The sequence below is a fragment of the Eutrigla gurnardus genome (assembly GCF_963514095.1).
Source record: "Eutrigla gurnardus genome assembly, chromosome: 3".
Taxonomy (NCBI): Eukaryota; Metazoa; Chordata; class Actinopteri; order Perciformes; family Triglidae; genus Eutrigla; species Eutrigla gurnardus.
In genome coordinates, this window is record NC_139917.1 from 25359798 (window position 1) to 25381755 (window position 21958).

The following is a 21958-nucleotide window of genomic DNA, read 5'->3' on the forward strand; positions in this document are numbered from 1 at the left end:
CCATATTTTCTTCATGCTTTTATATTTACTCTACTCTGAAGATCGACAGTGCTTTAAACAGCGTTTTAAATTGGTTCGTTTTTTACTTGTTTTCTACACACATTTGTGTTTATTTGAATTTACACGTCAAACACAATATGTGCAATGATATGTTCATACCCATACTTCATCTAAAGTTTTCTAAATCACCTCTAAACCTGTTTTCTACAGAGTTAGAGAACGCACCTCCGTAAACCAACATCTCAGGTAAGGCCATCTTGTAATAATTGTGTATAAATAGTTTACTGGTGTGCTGTACGTGTGCTTACTTGTGGCGTTACCCTGGTAAGAAGAAAGGGCGTCTCCTCATATAACACCAGACATCTGCTCAGCAGCTTTTAAGTAATTAGCTTCTCTGCTTAGATTTAGTTGGTTGCTTTTAATGAGCGTACACTATTCCACCAACTATTTTAACGAATGACTGCTTCCACCCTCAACAAACCTAGAGGGCACATCGTTTCCCACAATTGTAAATATTAATTGGCGCAATCAGTCACTTTATTGAAGTGCATGTCAACACATTGTGTGTGAGTGAGTGTGGGGGGCAATGTGAGAAAGTAAAGTAATTATATGGTGCCTTCCTAAATACAGTAAACAGGAGTTTGACGTACGCCAATGAAAATGATATCATAACTGGGCAAAAGCACTTCAGGAACGGGTTTTGGAAAAAGGCTGAAATGTTTTCCATCACATCACTCCGGCGCGACATGCTACGCTGCTAAAAGCCCGTCCGTGGGGCTTTTCAGCTGCCATGAGAGACATATGCAGTGTTAACTTGACATGGCAGAGAGAGTGCTCAGTTGTCAATAAAAATGCTTTAGTGTGTTTAAACTTTTTATTCTCCAGGGTCAGGGACCATTTATTCCCTCTCAATTGTCATCCGTCTGGCTCCATACCTTTTACAAGAGTGCTAAAGTTAACAGGATTTTCTTTTTTAATAAGAAAAGGCAGACAAAGCAGCGCTTCAAAAGCTTTGAGGGCAATCTCGCCCATCTGTACAGTACCTCGTGTTGAGGAAGCGCTGTGATTCATCACTGTGTCAAATGTATCCGTCTTCAGAGGCAAAATCCCATTCAGGTTTTGGAGGCTTGCCATAAAGTATATATTCTGAATCCATAATATTAAAAGCTGCCACGGTGTCTTTAATGATGGGCTTGATTTGCAGGCTGTGTTCACAAACAAGACAGACTTTACCCCTCTGATATCGCCCTATCACCCCTCGTTTTCCAGCTCAGGCACTCTCATCCAGGGTTGCTTTACTTCTGCCAAAGACAAAGCCGCACACATCACCACACAAGGTTGCCGTCTCCTTTGTCGCCCGTTTTATCCTCCCACGTATGCTTGTAATGGGGCATGAAACGCTGAGGCCATTGGTGACAGTAATAGCAGCGTTAAAAAGCAAAATAAGAGGCTCAGTCATCAAGTGAGTAATGAGCGATGCTGTCACAGCACAGGAATGTCAACTTAGAAATAGAAGTTGAAATCGAGTCGATCTATGAAAGAGGGATTTCCAAAGTCCCTGATGCCCGATGAGTGCTGGCCACAAAAGGGAGGCACTTCCCCGGATACGCAGACACAACTGGAAGTTCACAAAAGTGTAATTGTGCAATCCATCAAAGGCACTCTTTGTTGCCTTCCTGGGTGGAATGTGGAAGTAAATGCACATAAATGAGCATAATTTATGGCAGAATGTGAAAGCCGCAAACGTGGAGCTTCTGTGTACAGTATATCACATAACGATCACTGAGACTGCTGCACTTTTCCCCACTCGTTATACTGGAGCTGTATGCTGAAGCTGAGTCTCTCACACACACACACACACACACACACACACACACACACACACACACACACACACACACACACACACACACACACACACACACACACACACACACACACACACACACACACACACACCACAAGAGTGATATCCCTCAAGTTCCCGCTGCTGTGACTCATCCCCACCCGCGTGGATCACTTGCCATCGTCATGATTGACACATGTCCAAGCTGTCACCATCCATGGAGCTCAGTCATCTCCGCTGTGACTGGCAGGAGTCACGCATCTGCAAACTTTTCACAACTTATTTCCCAAGAGTTTGATTGATTTGGCTGATCAATTCGATAGCAATTCAGCGATCAACGTGGTGACGGAACATAATCAGGAGTTTGGAGTCTTCTCTGCTATTTTCTATAATTTACCATCACACTTGTTTTACTGCTCTCTCCTCTGATCTGTTTCCCTGAGGGCGGAGTTACACTCTGACAGAGCAGAGAGACGGCTAAGTTATTGATTTTGCTTCCAATATCTGCTGCTCTGATTCAACATTGTTGGGCTGAAAAAACGTGCATGCAGGCTGAAATCCAACCATGTTTTTGTTCTCTCGGGAGATGCAGTAAAGTTGAGTCCCAGACGCAAATGTTGTTTTACATGGCCAGACAGACACCAGAAGCATAATAATAAAAAGCTAAGGATTTCCCCCAGAGGACGATATGTTTTTAAATAAAGTGCTAATGTCACATTCACTGGTAGAAATGACAAACAGAAGGTCACATCAACATAAATTCTGTTACTTGGTGGCTGGTAAGACTGTTGTAGAGGTCCACTGTTTAATTGGTTTGGCTGATCAGTCGACACGGATAGGACGATGATCTCTCAATAATAATCTAAACAAATGTTTAAAAACGCCATGAAATGAAACCGGTACTTCCAGCGGGGGCTGGCACTCAGCGTGACAGACTACATTTGTCAGGTTAGACCACATCACAGATCATTTTTTCAGAAAGCAATTCTCCAGTCCATAAAAAACTCCAGAAACCGCCAACCATTATTCTTTTTGGCGATATATTAACGCAAAGACTGTCGGCTCTATGTCCACGATAAAAGACAGGCAGACAGGGAGGGAAGAAATCATTCAACTGTTACTTTAACTTTTCTCCCGCCACGTAACTACCCATTCATGAAATGAAATTGCACACTTTAGGATCATCCTCACCCCAGGGATATGCTCCAACATAAATGTATTATGGGAGTGGCATTTGAGGTGCAACAATCTCACGGGAGGCGCGACACAAGCTCCGTGGGGAACATCAGTGTGTAGGGACGTTATATTTTTCAAATCTCGATGAATCAAGGGTTTAATCCACTAAAGTGTTGGAACACTGGAGAGAAGATGGTTTTGTATCGTTATAATATCGCCTATAAAAAAAATCACTATCAGTCAGAGTTCATATTTATCAGTCTGCTTGTATTGATTGATGACAAAGCAGCCATGTGCAGTAACAGAAAATTGAGGATCAGTTACACTGAGATGCACGGAGCAGCGTGCGTTCAAAGTGTTGACAGGTGAATGTTAATTGAATTCAAGCGTAAGTCCATTAAAGATTTACGCCACTAGACTTGAACCAGCTTGCTGATGAAATCCTTGGAAAAATCTGTCATGTACACACCGATATCTTTTAAGCTGAAGCTCGATCTGACTCACATCTCATTTACTTTCCAGAAATATTGCATAAAGTGCCTCAGCCTGGCACGCAGTATATATTGTGCGTCTATGGAAGGCAGCTGATTTAATCCCAGCAAGCTGAAGTTGCTGGAAAGGTTACGAAGCAGCGGCAACCCCTTAACCCTTAGTTGCACCAATAGTGGACTCAGTGGACAACAGATCAGACTATCAGCAGGTGACTGTGGCTAAGGAGGTCGAGCGGGTCATCCATTATCGCAGGGTTAGTGGTTTGATCCTCTCCTCATGGTCAGGATAGTGAATGAGAAGCAAATTGAAAAGCACTTTCTGTTATACATCACTATATACACTAAGTGCAGTCCATCTACCATTTCCTGTGTTGGTAGCTTGTGGGTGTGAAATAGTACGTGTAAATGTAAGGTGTTGCTCAAGGAAGGCACTATTTTCTGAACATTCTGAATTAATAATGGTTGAAATGTTTTCTGAAAATAGTTGCAAGTAAGGTGTCAAAAATGTATTTTTTTTTAAAAATCAATAGAACACCTGCTCTGGTATCACAATGACAATGGCATCATCCTGGAGGAGGCTCTGAATAAACTGGTGGGGGGAACCAATTAATAAGGCAGGACACACTCATGAATTGATTGCCTTATTGACATTTTGATATATGGTGTTGACATAACACTAATTGGACGAGAAAGTATGCATCCATTAGCATGGCATGCATCCATTACAGCAGTAAACCCAACTATAAAATAGAGGGAAACGCTTTTATACCTGCCAAGACTGTCAGTGAGCGAGAGAGAGGGAGGTCACTAGTTTGACAAATTTTTAGTATCGCCGACTTGAACGGCGCTTCTCGGCACTTGTGACATTGGCTGACATTGACACAGTGATGGTTAAGGGGAGAGCAAAGTGGCCATCAGACAAGAGACGGTTCTTGTATGACTCTTACTCTCAGGTTATCACTGCTCAGCTTTCCACCCAATCGCTACCAAGACCTTTCTTGGATATCTCGGAGATTGTTTCTCGTAAAAGTGTGTCTCTGTGTGTGTGTGTGTGTGTGTGTAAAACCCCCCTTCTGGCAGTAAACGCGTGCACTTACAGAAAATTCCCACCACACTGACACTCATCCAGCTAAAAGCAAGTGGCGATGCCAAAAATATGTCAAGTCACCGCCTTTTACGCATCACGATTATTGACAGGGCAGGATTAACTGGGGCTGGGATTCTCCATACTTCAGCAGTTCATAATTGAAGCGACAATTCACCACTGAACAGTGGCTGCTCAAAGTGCCTCCCGAGGTGTCGCTAATATCCGCCAATCAAGTAGTTCTCAGATCAGCTAGACAGAAGACGTGTATCATATTGTATATATGGACTGGCTGAAAGCTAACACAATGACAAATCACTATACTGTGCATCGGTAGAAGATTTAACATTTTAGAATTAAACAGACAATGGAAAAATACATGTGTGAGGAGGTAAAGGTGTGAGGTGTCTTCGGTGACTGAAGCTCAGCCATCCCATAATGTACGTGGCACATGTCTGTCGGAGAGAGAGCCAGAGATTGTGGAGGAATAAAACCTGTAACTGCAAGTCGCATTCTAGAGCCGTTGGGAGGAGAGTTTCAGGATTGTTTTTTAAAGTTCTGTGCGTTTCTGTTACGGTGTTTACTAGCAAACAACTTCTTAATGTCACCACCTCAATATGAAGGACTTTAGATTGGTTCTGCTATGCAGGTTCTTCACTCTGACTTGTGAGTCTACCCTTAAATGAACAGACAGAGCCAAAGTTTCTTGTGAAATAAATCAAATTCAGATGTGCAAGATTGAGCAACGTCTCTCTCAAAGAGTGTAATTGTTGCTGCTGTTTATGTTTCATTACCAGAGATTATAAACATTTATCTGTCCTTACAATGCATTCATCTGATTTCACACGTTTTCAATTGTAGAATCATATTAAATATTCTGCATGCAAAATGTAGGTTACGTTTGAGACCCTCTCTCCTCTCATACAACCTCTATCCAATTTTCTGTCTGTGTGTGTGTGTGTGTGTGTGTGTGTGTGTGTGTGTGTACTGTATGCATGTATGGCAAGGGGGCGAGCGGTTTAAGATGAAACTTTGATCAGTTCTTTCTCCTCTCCATTGCCCTCTGAATGAAAAATATCTTGCTCTATCACTTTAGTGCAGATGGTGTGTGTGTGTGTGTGTGTGTGTGTGTGTGTGTGTGTGTGTGTGCCAGGAGTGTGGCGGCCAGAGAAAGAAATGACCATTATAGTTACACGGTAAAATCCCCTCTGCTTGCGTTTTATTTGATTGAATACATTTTATGGCAGCTTTATGGAAATGACCGGACATGCAGCATTTTCCTGTTTTACTCAGATGAGGTCTTTTGTTTGTCACACTACGGCGTGCACCACAGAAACCAATCCAAATCCTTCACCGTGGCCGGTAATAGGAATGCAAACGGAAAACTGCATTACTCGTTCATTCCAGATTGTGGAGAGCAGAGGCAGAATAAATGAGGCTGTGATTAGAGAGAAGAGCTCTTCCAGAGGCAGCTGTCCCATCCCTTTATGCCACAAGAACACTCAGTAATAGCTTTGTACTGACAACAAACCACAGGTCTCTCATTAGCAGGGTGTCTCAAAGCCTCTTCACAGAGGTAAGTGAGCACAAACCTGATGCACCCAACACAAACAAATAATCGTATTTTCCTATTTCCTATGCTTTTACCTCAACCCCACCTGATTGCTGATGCATTTTGAACACAGCGACTGGCTACTGAGATTTAATCAGAGAGCCCTAAATGGTTTATATGATCACAAAAGCTGTTAAAACAAAAAAACCTTTCTCTAGCCTGAATTTAAAATGTCATTTTAACTACGACAGCCAGAGATGTTTTTCCTCACTTTCCGCATTTAAATAATTTTGGAGACAAGATGCAGCAAATTAGTTATAAGAAAATAGAATAGAAACTAGAATAATCTTCCAAGACATTATGCTCAAAGATTTGGCTGAGCTTTTGATTAAATAAGTGATCTCTGAAGTATGCCTCCTTTTATAGTGAATATTTCTTGATTGAGTGCTCAGACTGCGAGTTCAAAGGGAATGTATTGCCCCTGGGAGACGCTTTAAGTGCAGTTGCAGGTAAGACCTCAGTGACAAAGCAAGGAGAGCCTGTCATCCTTTGACAACCAGAGCTTGAAGGGGGGGATCACTTACACCTGAGAGATATCTAACCCGTCCGTACTCCTTCTCACACCTCCATCCCCTCACTTATCGTTCTCTCAGCCCTGTGCATGTTCTCAAATATTCATGACCATACAGCCAGTGTCATCCTAGAATATCTAAATGGGAAGCCCAAGGCAGAAGGAAATCATCCTGCTATGAAATTCTCGGCCGTCTACGAATGTTCAAGCCGTCATCTATAAACCTCGCTCCATCGGTTCCCTCCCACTCACGTTACAATTCTCCCCCTTCCTATTTCCACTCCAAAAATGGTTATGCTGAACAGAGATGGCATATCAGACAAAATGGCACATTTGCAAAGTCTTATTTTATATAAATATTCAGTGGTTGCCATATGTGCTATCTGCTTCCCATTGCAGTGAATCGGCTCGTGGCACAACATCTGCTACTGGAGCTGAAAGTGATATCTAAAACTTTTTGACAGCTGATTTGTAATACACATATACACACACACATACAAACACAGCATATCGCCTCATTCTCTCTCCCGCTCTCTCTCCTGAATTAAATAACTGAGTCTTGTCTGACTGATTTCAGATCTGCCACTTAAGTGGCTGGGGGGGCTGACGCGTTGTGCCAGCTCATGTTCAGGGTCATGCCTGTGTCACTTAAAGACTCTCTAATGAGACCGACACAAACACACTGTGCCCAGCCGAGCGGAGCCAAAAATATAAAGGCCAACCAGAGGACGAGGGCGCTGGTGCCTTAGAAACAAAAAGGTACTGCAAGGCCGCTGCATGAGGTCCACTAAAAGAACATGAGAAGCGATTCTGTGCATTTTTTGTGTCTTTTTGCATCTGGATTAGAATAGTCACGAGGCAGCCATTCGCCTATTTACACTTGGTCAAGTAGAATATTCTATTTAATTTAGCAATAATTAGTCGGGCTGAAACGATTCCTCGAGTAACTCGATTACAAAAAAAAATAGATTCATATAATTTGCCTCGAAGCTTCGTTTAATCCATATGCTCAGTGCATGTGTTCCAGATGATTCATATTGTTGCACAATGCGGCTAGCTGTGGATACGTCAGTTGATTAGACTTGATTTTGAAGTAGGACAGCTCACACAATGAAGAGAGGGCGAGAAAACAGTGAGTAGGGAGGCAGAGACAGGACGGGAAAAACAACAGAAATTCAGGACTTTCACACAGGAGACTGGGGTTCCAGTCATGTGAGAAATACATTTTTACACTTAGTTGACTTATTATCTTCTGCCTTTGATTGTTATTATTTTGGATTTGAGTCGCAGTTTGGTTCGGTTTAGGCATTTAGGAAAACAGCTCATGTTAGGCTACACATACACTATTTAATGTGGGCCCGAATAATTGTTGGTTTCTGACACCTGGGTGGTAATAACATTTTTAATGGCGACAACGAGTTATGATAAAGCTAGTTGACACAGAATGTCACAGAAAGTTGCGAAGCAGCTCGTCAGTCAAAAAACGGGGGAGATGAGTGAAGAGTTTGAAAGGACCTGTAGGGCTGTTGGTTCGCCTGAAGCTTTCAAAGCCAAGCTTGAGTGAAATGCTGTGTTGCGTATCTGTGATATTCTTGACAGACTGGCAGCAGCTACTGAGGAGGATCACTCACAGAGAAACTGAGTGAGGGACAGGATGAAAGACAGACATTCAAATTCCCAAATTCTAAAGCAGTTAATAGAATCGTTTTTAACTTATATAACAGCACTGTTCGAAAAACTGCCTGTTTTCTGTTTTTAATGAAGCGGTTCTTATAAACTACTTTATTTTACCAGGCACCGGTAAAATAAATGGTATATCCAGGTGTGCCTGGCCACATTCTGTGTTGTAAAACCTCTGGTGGCGACGCAATGCACAACACAACAAAAGAAACACCCCTAGGAAGGAGGTGGGGAATGAATGGAGAGTTTATACAGTGTTGAGCTCACAAGGGTGTTGTTCAACATGAATATTCAATATACACCATACAATATTCCAATTGTTCCCCAATTTTAATCAAAGTCTACCTGGAATTATGTTTCAAGGCTGAATTCAAAGAGGCAAATGATGACTATAGCTAGGTTAACACCAATCCACAAAAATGAAAATAAATGGAGCGCTGCATGAAAACTCTCACATAAAAGATAAGGGAAACGGAACTACAGACTATAAAACCTGATTCCATTTATTATGGTGTATTGTTTGTTTTTTAAGTCATTAAAAGCTTCAATTGAGTTAATCACATGGGCACATTCTGTGGAAAAGTTAACGTGTCTGTGTTTATACATGACTGCATGAACTAACAGATCTCCAAAATAAATTGACACAAATTAAAATATTCATTAAATTATCCAGAGGAAATGGTGTTTGGAGATGCTTAAAAAAAATGTCCTCAGGTGTCTGATGAATTCCAGGATGCATCATGAAGATGCTTCCTGTATTTCAAATGATTTCACTTTATATACGTGCAGTGTCTGTTTAGAATGACTCAGAAGTCTTTCATCTTATTGTGGTAAAGCTCCGTACGGAAGATAATCAGACCATTTGACCTGGGTTTACACCTACACAACTACACCTCGCCGTTGGGTTTGCAATAAGCAACTGTCTCAGCAGGGGGAAAGAAAACTCTGTTTGAGGCTAAAACAAACATCAAATTGTACAACCCGCCCACCTGGGTGCAAGAGGCTTAGTTTCAACTTTGAAGCTACAAAACAACATAACTACGACTGTAAGGGCAAGAAGAAAAAAAGATTTTTCCCCACACAAATATGATGTTGGAACCGTGTTTGTGCCGACCAAAATCAGAGGCCTTAATGCGATACATCTCGAATACAAACCGCTGCAATGATGGAGTGCTTATTCATCAGAAAGCTTGTGAATGCTTCCCAGGGTTGTGCAGGGTGCTGGATTAGGTTCACGGATACACCCACAGTGGAGAGCCTCTTATAAAGTCTGTTTATAATGACTGAATCAGAGGGCCCGGCCCATTCAGGAGTCTATGTCTGCCTCTCTTTCCCATTGCCTCTGATGCGTTGGCCGCTCCTCTCACGGGATCGACGGGCCTCCACGCTCGGATGCTCATCGAAGGCCGCGCACACCCTTTCTCCTTCCGAACTCGAGGCTAAGATCCTCACATGAATGATTGCTGAGATAGCACCATAATTCGCTGGGTGCTGTAAATCAACACACAACTCGTCGCGCCACCAAATCCGTAGGACAAATATAAACATAATGAGATCCCGCTGCAGATTTCTCGCAGCTTTTCATGGTCGTCCTCTGTAAAGTTTAAAGCTTAGCGCCGCACAACAAACATGTGGGATGACTGCTTCACGGCTGGCTTTGAACACATTCTCATTATCATCTCGCTGCCTCACACACACACACACACACACACACACACACACACACACACACACAAATGCAAAGTACAACGAACACAAAGCAACATAACAATTGTTTACTCACTGATTCCTGGCTCTTGTCTTTTGCATCATACACAGTTAGCTTGACTAGTGTCTCGGGGCTAGCAGGATACTCTGAAGGGAAGGTCACCCCCGTCAGGAACAGTGGGTCTTTGTTAGCCTGTCATAGAGAGGGACAACACAGAAACGGGGTGAGACATGTGTGTGTACCCTGATAGGCACATTTGTACTGCAAAAAAAAAAAAAAAAAAGAAGGCAGGAAGCCGAAGGGACAAAACGGAGGGAGGGGGACTCGGGTGGGTAAATGATCCAACAGCTGGGCTCGATCTGTCCTCCTCCCCCCCGGCGTTTCTCCCCACTCCCCTCATCTCCCCCGCCGCCTCCCCTGGGCACAGGAAAGGAGAAGATAGAGCTCTCCCTGGTGGGTCTACCTGGAGCGTTGGCATAATTACAGTCTCCCTACTGAGACAGCAGGCCAGGAGCAACAAGTGTTGACAGGTAAGTTAGCACGGTGACAGAGTGGCAATAGGATTAAACCAGTGTCCACAACAGCCTGTGTTGGGTCCTCAAACATACCAGAGGGCTGCGTGGCATGAGATAATATTCACTCACAATCAATCATAAACGGTAACTTCCAGGCCTTTTGAACTGCAGGGCTTGTTTGACATGACCTGCAGAGACCTTGATTTTATTACAGTGTCTTTCAGTTTCACCTGTTGGGAGGAACGTTTGTCAAACAAGGGAGAGCATCGTGAAAAAGGTCGGTTTCTCTGTCAGTTAACAGATAATGCCCTTTGTTACAAACATCCTGCATTTGTCTCAATGTTCTTGACACACAGGTGCTTATAATTGTTAGGAATCATCCATTTTATTTGCAAAAACTGGTGAACGACATGTTATGATTTCAAGTTTAGTTAGATATTCGCTTGGCTCAATTATGGCTTTTAATTCTAAGCCTTTTCAGGTCACATCTTTCACAATCGTTCTTTTATTTGAATTTAATCTGTTACTGTATAGATAACCTGCCCTCCAAATTAAAGTCTTTCAAATAATGGACTTACAGTGTCTAGAATCTGCAGTAGATCTTAATACAAGTGAATTGTATTTCACCAGAAGTCGAGGGGATTTTCTGGGAAGACGCGAGGATTGTTTGGTCATTTGTGTGTTGTCTACTTGAACCAATTCAAAGCACTTTGTGTTTACAGTGGGGGCTTCCTCTTCCTCTGCTCCGCTCTGATGGGCGTCTCTAGAACGCAACCAACTGGGACCGTGTGTGGACAGGCTGGGGAGCAGTAATCACACTGACATAGACAGACTGGCAGACTCGTATGAATGTATGATCATACAGCAGCCACAACGTAGGCTGGTTGGTGAGGGTAAGATCCATTATAGATACCTTGGTATATGACTGAGGCAAAATCACAAGTGTAATAACGAGTGTTCACGGTGATGTAATGTGTTTCACTAATTCAACACACAACTGTCAGACACACCTTAAACATAAGAAGGAATGCAGTCATAATAGCAGCTTAATCCAATTCCAAAGAGTCAGTGCACAGGTCTGCCTTAACGATGACTGATTATTACATAAAAAAAACGTAACATTGCATCAGTTTGTTATTGATAGGCAAAATAAATGTTAAATGAAGGGCAAGTTTGGATAATTGAAGCCAGTTTCCCAAATGAACACCCGCCAAATGCAAGTAAAAATCTACGTTGGTGGATAAAATAAATGAAATAGTCCTGCTTCACTACAACGCGTTAGTTGATTGATCACATTTAGTTGGGCATTGACGCTGCACACTGGTGGCGGCATGCAAAGTACGACCGTCAATAACTGTATGCCAATGGTTTGATTGTGCTTTCAAAAGATTAATTTGGACTGAAGCTCAGGTAAAACTGTCTGACACCAACAAGCTGTAAGTCCTACAACGAGGGATGTCGGGAGGATGCGGAGCCAAAACATAAAAACAGCAGTGGACTTAGCACACACACACACACACACACACACACGGTCAGAATTATGTGTTCAACTGCACATGGACGGAGGAAACACACCACCTCGCCGCACCGCTAACCCTGCTGATCCTTCAGAAATCTTCCATGCGCTGACTGAGGGAAAATAAAACAAGTCTATCGCTTCTTGTTTCAGCCTCTCTAGACATGGTAATACCAGTCTTGATGCTCTGTGCCATTTTGCTGCCGAGCCATGAAGCTTTTGTGGTTTTTGTACACAAACATCCTAAAACACACGCAGCCCTATTCAGCAGAGGGGCTGCAGACACAGTGGAACCATTGCACTGCTTTGAGCTCAGTGTAAAGCTGGATATATACACCAGGAATGTACACCAACAAAAAGACAGACAGAGCCATTATACTCAAGAAGGTGCAGGTACACACACACACACACACAGAGAGAGACACATAAGCTCTTACACTTGCCTCACTGGCACGCTGAATAGGCCTCATTCAGACTTACCAGCATGGTTGGCAGCCTCAGCTGTGGCTGAATCTTCTTAGTGCTACTGATGGGCTGAGATGAGCTAAAGTGGTAAGCCTGTCTCCATCTACACAGCGAAGTAAAGCCGTCTGTCATACAAGTGGTCAACATATGCCATGGGAAACAGCAGCCCCTCTCTTGTTTTTTTTGTGTTTGGGTTGCAAATCTCAGTGGATTTGGCCAATTTAGGCCATTAGAGGGCTTGTGTTTGTGTGTGTGTATGATTGGATTGGTTGTCCACACACACACACACACACACTAGACTTTTTGGACTAGTTCCAGGCGGGGTTCTTCGCTTGACTAGCATGACATCAAAGGCTGTTTTATCCCTTGGCTTTGGGTGACGTCAAATCCTCTGGAGGACCACCACCCCTGGACCCGCTGCCCGTGTTTAAGGAACGGGATTTTCCGACGAGATACTAGATAGCGTTTCTGTGTCTCCCGCTTCAAATACGATTCGTCCAAGACGTTTCCTATTGCACTTTAAGGAGACTGAGAGGGCTTTAGATTTTCTGCTTAAGTTGTCACTGTTCCTTTCTGTTTTACCAACAGTAGATTAGGATACTGTGCCCACATTGAGACATACACTTGGTCTGTGGGGATAAAAAAAAAAAGGCTCTGCCTTTGTGGAAATGTGGCACTGTGCCCTAGTTTCACACCAAACAGTGAATGAATATTATTGAGTATCAACAGTGAGCTATTTGTGAAGTTATTGTAATTTATAACAACATGGATTAACATGCCTTTTAATAGAATTTAAAATAATATTAATCAACTGATTAATGATGCGTCTGATTACAGTACTTGTAAAACAGGGTAACACATTGTTGTATGTTTTGGTACAGTAGTAATTAGTTAGTAATTTAAGATATATAAAGAGGCAATGTATTGCATAAAACTGACTTTTTCCATAAATACCACCTTGAGCGGTGATTTATTTAAACTGAAGAGGAGTTAAGTCCAGATTCAAAGTGATTTAATGCTACCCTGTTCTTTTTACATGACCCCTTGTCTGGTGATTCATGGGTAAGACTAAAGAGGGCTTGTTCCATCATTTATCTTCTAAATTAAACCCTTATATCATATACCGTGGATTCCTGATAATACACCTACTACATGCTGACGCCTTCAAGCAATGAAAAGTCCAATCTGTGTCCAGTCAAAGCCGGCAGCAGCTGCTGGAAGCAGGCATTCAGGGAATGTGACCAACGGGAGAAACACAAGTGGCAGTTGAGCCGTCTTTAGATGCATTATACACACATAGTGGGGCTCGGCACACACACACACACACACACACACACACACACACACACATAGACACATGCACACACACACGCACACACACACACACACGAACACACACACACACACACACACACACACACACACACACACACACACACACACACACACACACACACACACACACACACACACACTCCTTTACCTTTGGCCTTCCAGGTTAATGAACATCTGCTGCTGTGCATTTTGGAAGATGTATGAGTGTGAAGCTTTGCTGGTTAACACTGTCCGGACAAGTAACCTCTGTTCCTCTACAAGACAGACTTACGCTTCATCCAAGGAGGATTTCAAAGTCACACTCATTATTTCAATGTCGTGCTGCTTCTGGGTCAAAATGACTCCATTACTGATCTGATTTTTGTGTGACGTGCTAAATATACGGGCTATATATAGCAGGTATCTTCACTTAAATCACACTATCCAGACTAATAAAAGGAATATATGGCAGAGAAGAACCCCCCCAAGACTATATTAAACACCTCTTAAGAGGCAGCAAAACCTCTCTTTTAAAACAGACTTGTAAAATCACACAGAATGCACACATACCCGTTTTTTGTGAAGACGAAAGCAGTCCATATCCTCAGATCCGACTCAAAATCCTGAACATTAGAGCCATGAAATCAAAACTCCAGCGGCACTCTGAGTGTCTGCAGAGCTGGCTGAGCCAGCATACAGTATCCTACCACATCCTGTGTTTCCACACACACACACACACAGACTCAAACATGGACTCACACACACGGACACACACACGGACACACACACACACACACACACACACACGCACACACAGCTGTTCCCTTGACGGGACTGAGGGGAAAAGCAGTTGAAATGCAGTCGTTGAAAGAGACGGTTATGCACATTTACTGGATTATGTGGAAAATAAAATAAGTCAGGAAACTTTTGCCCTCATATGAAGAGAGAAAAATGTGTGTGTGTGTGTGTGTGTGTGTGTGTCCGTGAGTGTGTTGCATAGTTGGGCTGGGGTCAGCTGTTGCTGCCCAAGAAACACTTGTGTGACTGTTACCTTGACAACAGCACTGTCAAACTGGAGGTAATAAAAGAAGCATTTAAAGAGGTTAAAGAACACAGAAACACTCTCACTGTATGGAACTCCCACGTAATGAAACCCCGAACACATACTGAAAATATTGAGGGCCACTTGCCAACTCTTTCGGCTGTCTGGTCTAGACTGTCGTATTAAATGGGAAGTTAAATTTGTCCGTTCCAGTTCGTTGACTCAGATGGTGGAAAAAAGGTTGAAAAAAAAGGAGGGCAGGCAGAGACGGAGAGACAGAACATGAACCAGGACCCAGTGACCCGGAGACACAGCAGAACAACACCAAAAGGTCAAAGAGAGGCAGAAAGAGGATTGTGTGTGTATGTCTGTACAGGTGTGTGTGTGTGTGTGTGTGTGTGTGTGTGTGTGTGTGTGTGTGTGTGTGTGTGTGTGTGTGTGTGTGTGTGTGTGTGACCTTACCTCCACTATCTCTGTGCAGGCATGAGAGACGAGGTGCTGCTTGTGGGGATCTATGACAGCCACCTGGACCAAAGCATTGGGCTTCCTGTCACCGCCTGAGGCCACCAGATCATTACAGGCTACAGAGAAGAGAGGTGGTGGAGGGAGGAGAGGATGGGAGGAGGAAGGAGAAGATGAGAGGGGCAGATAAGCCTTTATGATAACACATAAGTGACACAAATCATGACACTGAGACACAAATGGAGAATGACAGTAAACGGGATGGCTCAGGTAGAGGATTTATAAATATCTCCTGTCAGAGTAGACGTCACATGCCAAAGTGCTAAAGAGCTGCATCACCACAAAGAACAAAGCAGATAAATCTGCTGTCCTCACAACACAATACAAGTTTTGGGGGGGGGAAATAAAATATATGTACATTGAGATATTAAACTGTTGCCTCGGCAGTTGATTCAAATGGCAGTTTTCCTCTCGAGATGAGATATCGGTTTTATTAGGCCTTTCGTTTCCGACAATAAAAGCAGCTTGTCACTCAGCGGGACTCGACCCGCTGGCTTCCAAGGACAGGAAAGACTTTGCATCCCGCAATTCCTTCATAGGAAACCAACGCTTCCTGGTCACGAAAAGAAACTCAACAAGATAACACTTGCTGATCACAGCTAAACGGATGCATCTTTCCTCGATAAACACGACTGTAATTAAACATCCTTGTTATCTCTTGAGGTACTTTTAAAGAAAAATATTAAAGTTTTGATCGAGACAAAAAGCAACAAAACGGCTTAATCTTTCCTGGATCTTGTGCAGGAAAACATTTCTGTGGCTGTTTTTAAGATCCGACTCTTCTGTTCCCATCTCCTACAACTAGAAGGCCTCTGAAAACACCCAACCAGATAAGTGATTTACACCGTATGGCTCTGAATCTACGTATTCATCTGTACACACTAGAGTACAGTAATGACAAATTTGTGTTCAGTAACCTTGTTGGATCCTGTCCAAGAGTGCCGTTTTATCTACCAGGCACATTTCTGGCATGTAAACAGGAATTGATCTGCTCGCTATGCCTGGTCAGTTTCACACATTACTCTGCAATAAAAAATAAATAAAAAGCATGGATAATATTACACAGTGGGTGAAATTCCATTAAAAAAGGGTAAGGGCTGAAGATTGCTTCTTTGTGTGCAGCTCCATCTTCACGGGCTTGATTTTAATGTTAAAGTGAGCTGAACAGCAACTGGAGATGAAAAGGGTTCTTGTGGGAGGTATTTTAAAGGGTTGAAGAGCGAGCATAAAGTTGCAAAAAGAAGTTATGGGTTTTGAAGCAGGGTACCAAAAAAATAAAAAAATCTAGGCCTTTGTTTTCTAGAGTTTAGAGGCGGTTTATCTCTCTGATGTGCAAGGTAAAGGGATGAGAAAATCTGCGTGGTAAAGTGCTTCTTTTCCAATGTGCACCTGGAGAAAATGATCATTTCAATTTGTAGTTGTACTAAGATGTACAGAAATACATCCATGCAGAGCACAAGGACCCGATCAGACAGAACACTTTCTAGCAATCTGGGGCGGCTGGTTGTTTTCAATGAGGGTGAAGAGTCTTGCGTACTGCTGAGTGCCTTGTGTTTTGGCTCTATGCGTCTCACATTTTCGCAACTCGAGTGAAACAGAGCAGAAAAAGTATTTTCCCCTCTTGTCCAATCGGATAAATTGAGAGGCGGGCCTTCTGTGGAGACTGTTTCTGGATACCCGGAGCTACGGTATATGATTTTACAAACCTTAGTCACTGTGATCGGAAGGTATTCCTTTAAACTGCACTATTGACTACTGGTTGCATAGCAACAATACAAAAAAATGCAAAAATACAAAAGATGTATGAAACAAAATACGCTCCAGCCGATTGGGTGTTATCAACTACAACAAAAAACAGCGTAATGTGCTTCGCCTTTTCGACTTGCAAACATGCTCGCTCTGATCAGCCAGCCTTTGTTTACACACACAAACAGGTCGTGATGTGCACGTTTGCACATTTCACAGCAGCAATGGCAGTTTATGATTGTACTGTCGAGGTGACTGCCCATGGCTTCTTTAACAAAAGCAACACAAACATTGGCAGATTTAATGAGCATTTGTCACACACGTGTCTGCAAGAATGCAACGGAAAGGAGGAGGACGCTTTGAGCATACATTCAAAGCTTTCCTTGTAATCTGTGACTTTGCTATTCCTTTTCAACCGAAGCTCCACGCATTTCATCAAAAACAGCAGAGAAATATGTGGTTGAAGGTTAGTTGACATACTTAAATATTGAAGGGGTTCAATTAAAAATTGTTTGACTTGAAAAGACATATTGAGAGCGGTGTTTCACAAATAACTATCTTCATATTTTGAATAAATAATTTATAATATATATAAATATAAATAATAGTTTTTCATTGGTCAGGATCTAAAAAGACTCTGATGGATACTGCTACTGAAAAATTCAAACTGCATTAGAATAAACCACATTGGCCAATTGTCTTGTGATTCGGCTCACTTGAGAATACTCAAAATACAACATCTCATTGAAAAAACACTCTATTAAAGCCACGAACAACCGTCTCTACATCCTTGGGCTGACACACTCGGTTTTGCCTGAGAATTGGTAAGCGAGTCTGGGAGTGAGGAGCAGCGCCACAGCAGGGGAGCAGGGAGTGAACCATGACGGGAATAACTGGGTTTAGATGAACTTCAATGCATGCAGAAGGCAAACCTAGAAACACGTGTTAACGGCGCTGCAGTGCTACGGATATCAAACAAGGAGATGCTGATGGAAGAAACCCCATTTGTTGACCAGGATATAGTTTAGGTATTGTAAGTGTATACATTAAATGGATTTATTGCCTATATAAACAGTTGTTACAGCAAAAAATAAAAGTACTTTGGTCATTTGTCATGCTGTAAAGACTATGATCCCTTAGATTTTGACATCAAGGGTTTCATTTCCAAGATTGAAAACCCCTTGCATAATTTGAACGGTGGCCATCTCATCTGTACGATATTACCTCGGATGCGTGGGCTGTGATGCGGCATGACGGCACATTTTCAGCTTTAAAAGCATTCAGAGTCTTCAAGACTCATCTCGTGTTCCCACAAAACCAGAGGAGGTAATGAAAGGGAAACACAAACATAAACAAGGCTGAGGTGAATATATATTTAATCGCACATTTTACAATCGGGTGGGATTAGCTGCAATGGGAAATCCATCATCGATCATCTTAGAGCCCAATCGTCAATCATTCAGGCGATATTTCCTATTGGGCAGTAACATTGAGAGATTCTCTTCACAGCTGTTGTTGGGAAAAGGCAAGAGTTGTAGAATATCTTATAGTGCAGCAGAGCATTGGCATGTATTCTCTCTTAGGAGCTATTCTGATTCCACATTCCCTTTCTCTCTTCAAGATCCGGTGCCAGGTCTTTTGGACTCACATTAAAGGAGGTCTCACATTTTCTCATGCAGGAAAAAAAGAGAGAAAAAAAGGAGGCTGAAGCAGAGGAGTTTGTGTACAGGCACAAACCGAAACTAAGGAATGGAAACTTTCATTTGCACTGATGCTCATACAAAAAGCATCTGTGTGCCTGTGATCTGTGGTGTCAACACTGTATGTGCAAAAGATGTTTAACTGTTCATGAACCCACAACGTTTCTGTATGCGATGACACACTTAACGTGATCACGAGAGGCCACCAGGGTTTTTCCTTTCACTCTGTTTCATCATAGCATCACCTCATATCATTTTGTTGCTCCAGCTTTCTCTAAATTTGACTTTTCTTGCCATGATTCTATCATTATTTTCCTTTTTTTTACATGCATGACCTAAGATGGTATAGTGCAGATACGCTGCTGACCGTCCCCATCAGTCACATATGGGGCCGTATATCTTATTTGCCTGAGGGATCCTCCCTCCCCCCCCCCCCCCGCTGCAGTAAACCACAGACATGCTGGTGATTGAAAAGGAACTGGGTGGCCAAGCGTGGATCACCAGACTGGCTCTCTTACAGGGATGTGACACTTAGGCTGACCCGGTGAGGTCAGAGCTATTACGATGGCGGGTGGGTGTGGCAGGAAGGGGAAATAAAGAGGGCAACATAGGGAAAGAACAAGCCAGGCCCTTAGAGAGGCATTTGGAGTTGGAGGAAGGAAGCCCGAGCGAGAGGGGAGTTAATGAGGGACTGACATGGAGGAGGGAAGACGAGTGCGGTCTATTAAAGTTAGAGAGAGATTCAAATAAGGGATCGAGTGCAGGATAGAGTCCCTGAAAGGACTTTCGTACATTTTTGTTCACTTATTAGTGAATTAAACGCCTTAGCTTAGGTGAGAATTAATTCGACGACGACGTGACTCGCAATTTCAGTCGAGCGACTTAACCACCAAAGTATACTGAGACCGAATCCTAAATTACCATAACAATTGAGCAATTGAAGTAATAATGTTTGCCCATCCTTGGAGGCTTCAATTACCATGCTGTATTTATTTTGTATGATTGGAATATGCTGAGCCCTTTCAAGATGAATTTGCTGGAAATGAGTTTTAATGCAGTGTGCCTCTGAGACCCCACAATAAATCTAAATTCCATTTAATCGTGAGGGGAGCCCCGGGAGTTGCCACAGGAGACGGGAATATACGCTCATCTCCGGAAGATGCTTATTCATCATGATAATTATTTCCACGCTTCAATTAATTTGACAACGTTATTTGCATGCGACGCCATTTGCACACCTGTTTGCCAGTGGGTCCGTGTGGAACTGAGGGAAAACAGGGGCTCTCTGGTTGGGATAAACACGTCCTTCAGCCGCTGCACAGTGCCGCTCACCACTCATGTTCATTTATAAGATATTGACAAGCATATGATGTACTTAAATATAATGCCTGTAATTTGTCGTCTCGTATGTGAATGGGGCCTGCTGAATGAAGATATGTATAATAAGAGTGAATTTGTCAAGCTGACAAATTTGCATCGGTTACTTCTGGATATTTATGCTAAATGGATGCAATTTTTTTTTCCAGGGTGAAATATTGACAATGTATTTTTTAAAACATCTGTCTTGTAATACTCCAGCTCAGACAATGATGAAGAGCATTATATATTCACTTGTTTTTGTGGCGGGGGGGGGGGGGGGGGGGGGAAGTAAAAGAAACTCCATTGTGTCAGTGCTGTAAAGAAGCAAAGACCATTACATGAAAAAGAACAAAAGACATTGAAATAGTTTTTGTAGGAATAAAAAGTCAGATTTTGTCATAACTGTGTGTGTAAATATATATATATATATATATATATATATATATATATATATCCTCGTCATTTCTTGGTTTGGAAACATAAGTTGCAGTAGTAAAATCCAGCAAGTGACAGATAAAAAAAAGTCGACCACTATATTTCAGTTGTATCTACACAGAAGTGAGGAGGAAATGTTTGCTCAGTCTGTGTTTACAGTTCATGTAAGCCGAGAGGCTTTATATAGTTTGATATTTAATAACTGGTCATAATCGATGACTTTGAAATTATTGCATTGACCGCAGTAAAGGCCACAGAATGTTCTGCTGACAGAATAAGTGCACGCATTTGTGAATCTGTTTGTTTGAAAGAGGTACTCCAATGATTAACTACTGCACTTCCGTATAATTAGGGGACACAGAAGAGACATCATGACTTCTAGTCTATACTTTGGGTCAGATCCCAAAAATGCTGGATCCAACGTTACTTTTAGTGTTTGTGCACATTGTTAGGATCAGCCATGCATCATCATGTTGAAATGCTCCCTATCTTATAGCAGCTTTGATGGCCACTTGTTTCAAACGCCACACCTAAAGTTTGTAAAACAAACGTTGTTTTAACATGAGGTTCCGTTTACCCGACACAAGGAGTGAAAACAGCTGTTTACTATTTTCTGTGGCTTCCCATTACTATCTAAGAGCAGCCTTATTCCCCTGGAAACAATGTTCTTCTACAGTGATGTAATTAAATGTTAATTAGCTGCAAAGTCGATTGTGGCACGCCGCTGCTGTACACGCAGACACGGGGACATGTGCACATGATTAACAATAACTACTTCTTATACTCAGTTTGTTGGAACAAAGTTTTAACAAACTGAAAAAAGGTAGTAATTTACTTCAGACTTCTCACCCAGGCGAGGGTTTATATCGATGTTTTCTTGCTTATATATGATGCACTGCACTGCACGCTTTTCTCTGAAAATTAGACAAAAATCAAAACAAACTACTCAGACCTCGAGTTGCCTGGCTCTGGTCTATACTGGGGGTCAAGTGACGATGCCTTTGTTTTTTTGTACTCCTTACTGAGTACTTCAGAAAGAAGCTCACATATATTTTTGTTTCTACTGTTTTTCAATAATTCGTTTTTACTTTGTGGGCTGGAAGATTCAGGTTCACATTCTCTCCTTTCTGTTTTTGAATAGTTATTTATTTTCTCTGCCCTTTAAATGTTTCATTCAAACCACACTGTGTGTGTGTGTACATGTGTGTGTGTAGACAGAGAGAGAGAGGGAGAGAG

The 21958-nt window shown here is 42.4% G+C and overlaps 1 protein-coding gene across 5 annotated transcripts in view; it reads right to left on the minus strand.

The window, feature by feature from the left end:
• Positions 1–21958, minus strand: part of inpp4b (inositol polyphosphate-4-phosphatase type II B) — a gene marked incomplete at its 5' end in the record, with an annotated part of 112924 nt that overhangs the window by 83812 nt on the left and 7154 nt on the right. For 2 of the 5 annotated variants that reach the window (XM_084005589.1, XM_084005588.1), the window contains 2 exons: positions 10184–10300; positions 15423–15541. In XM_084005589.1, the coding sequence (XP_083861715.1) occupies positions 10184–10300; positions 15423–15541 (236 nt within the window). Of the gene's footprint in view, positions 1–10183; positions 10301–12619; positions 12752–14488; positions 14628–15422; positions 15542–21958 lie in introns of those variants that run through there. The other 3 variants (XM_084005593.1, XM_084005590.1, XM_084005591.1) reach the window with 2 other exon arrangements.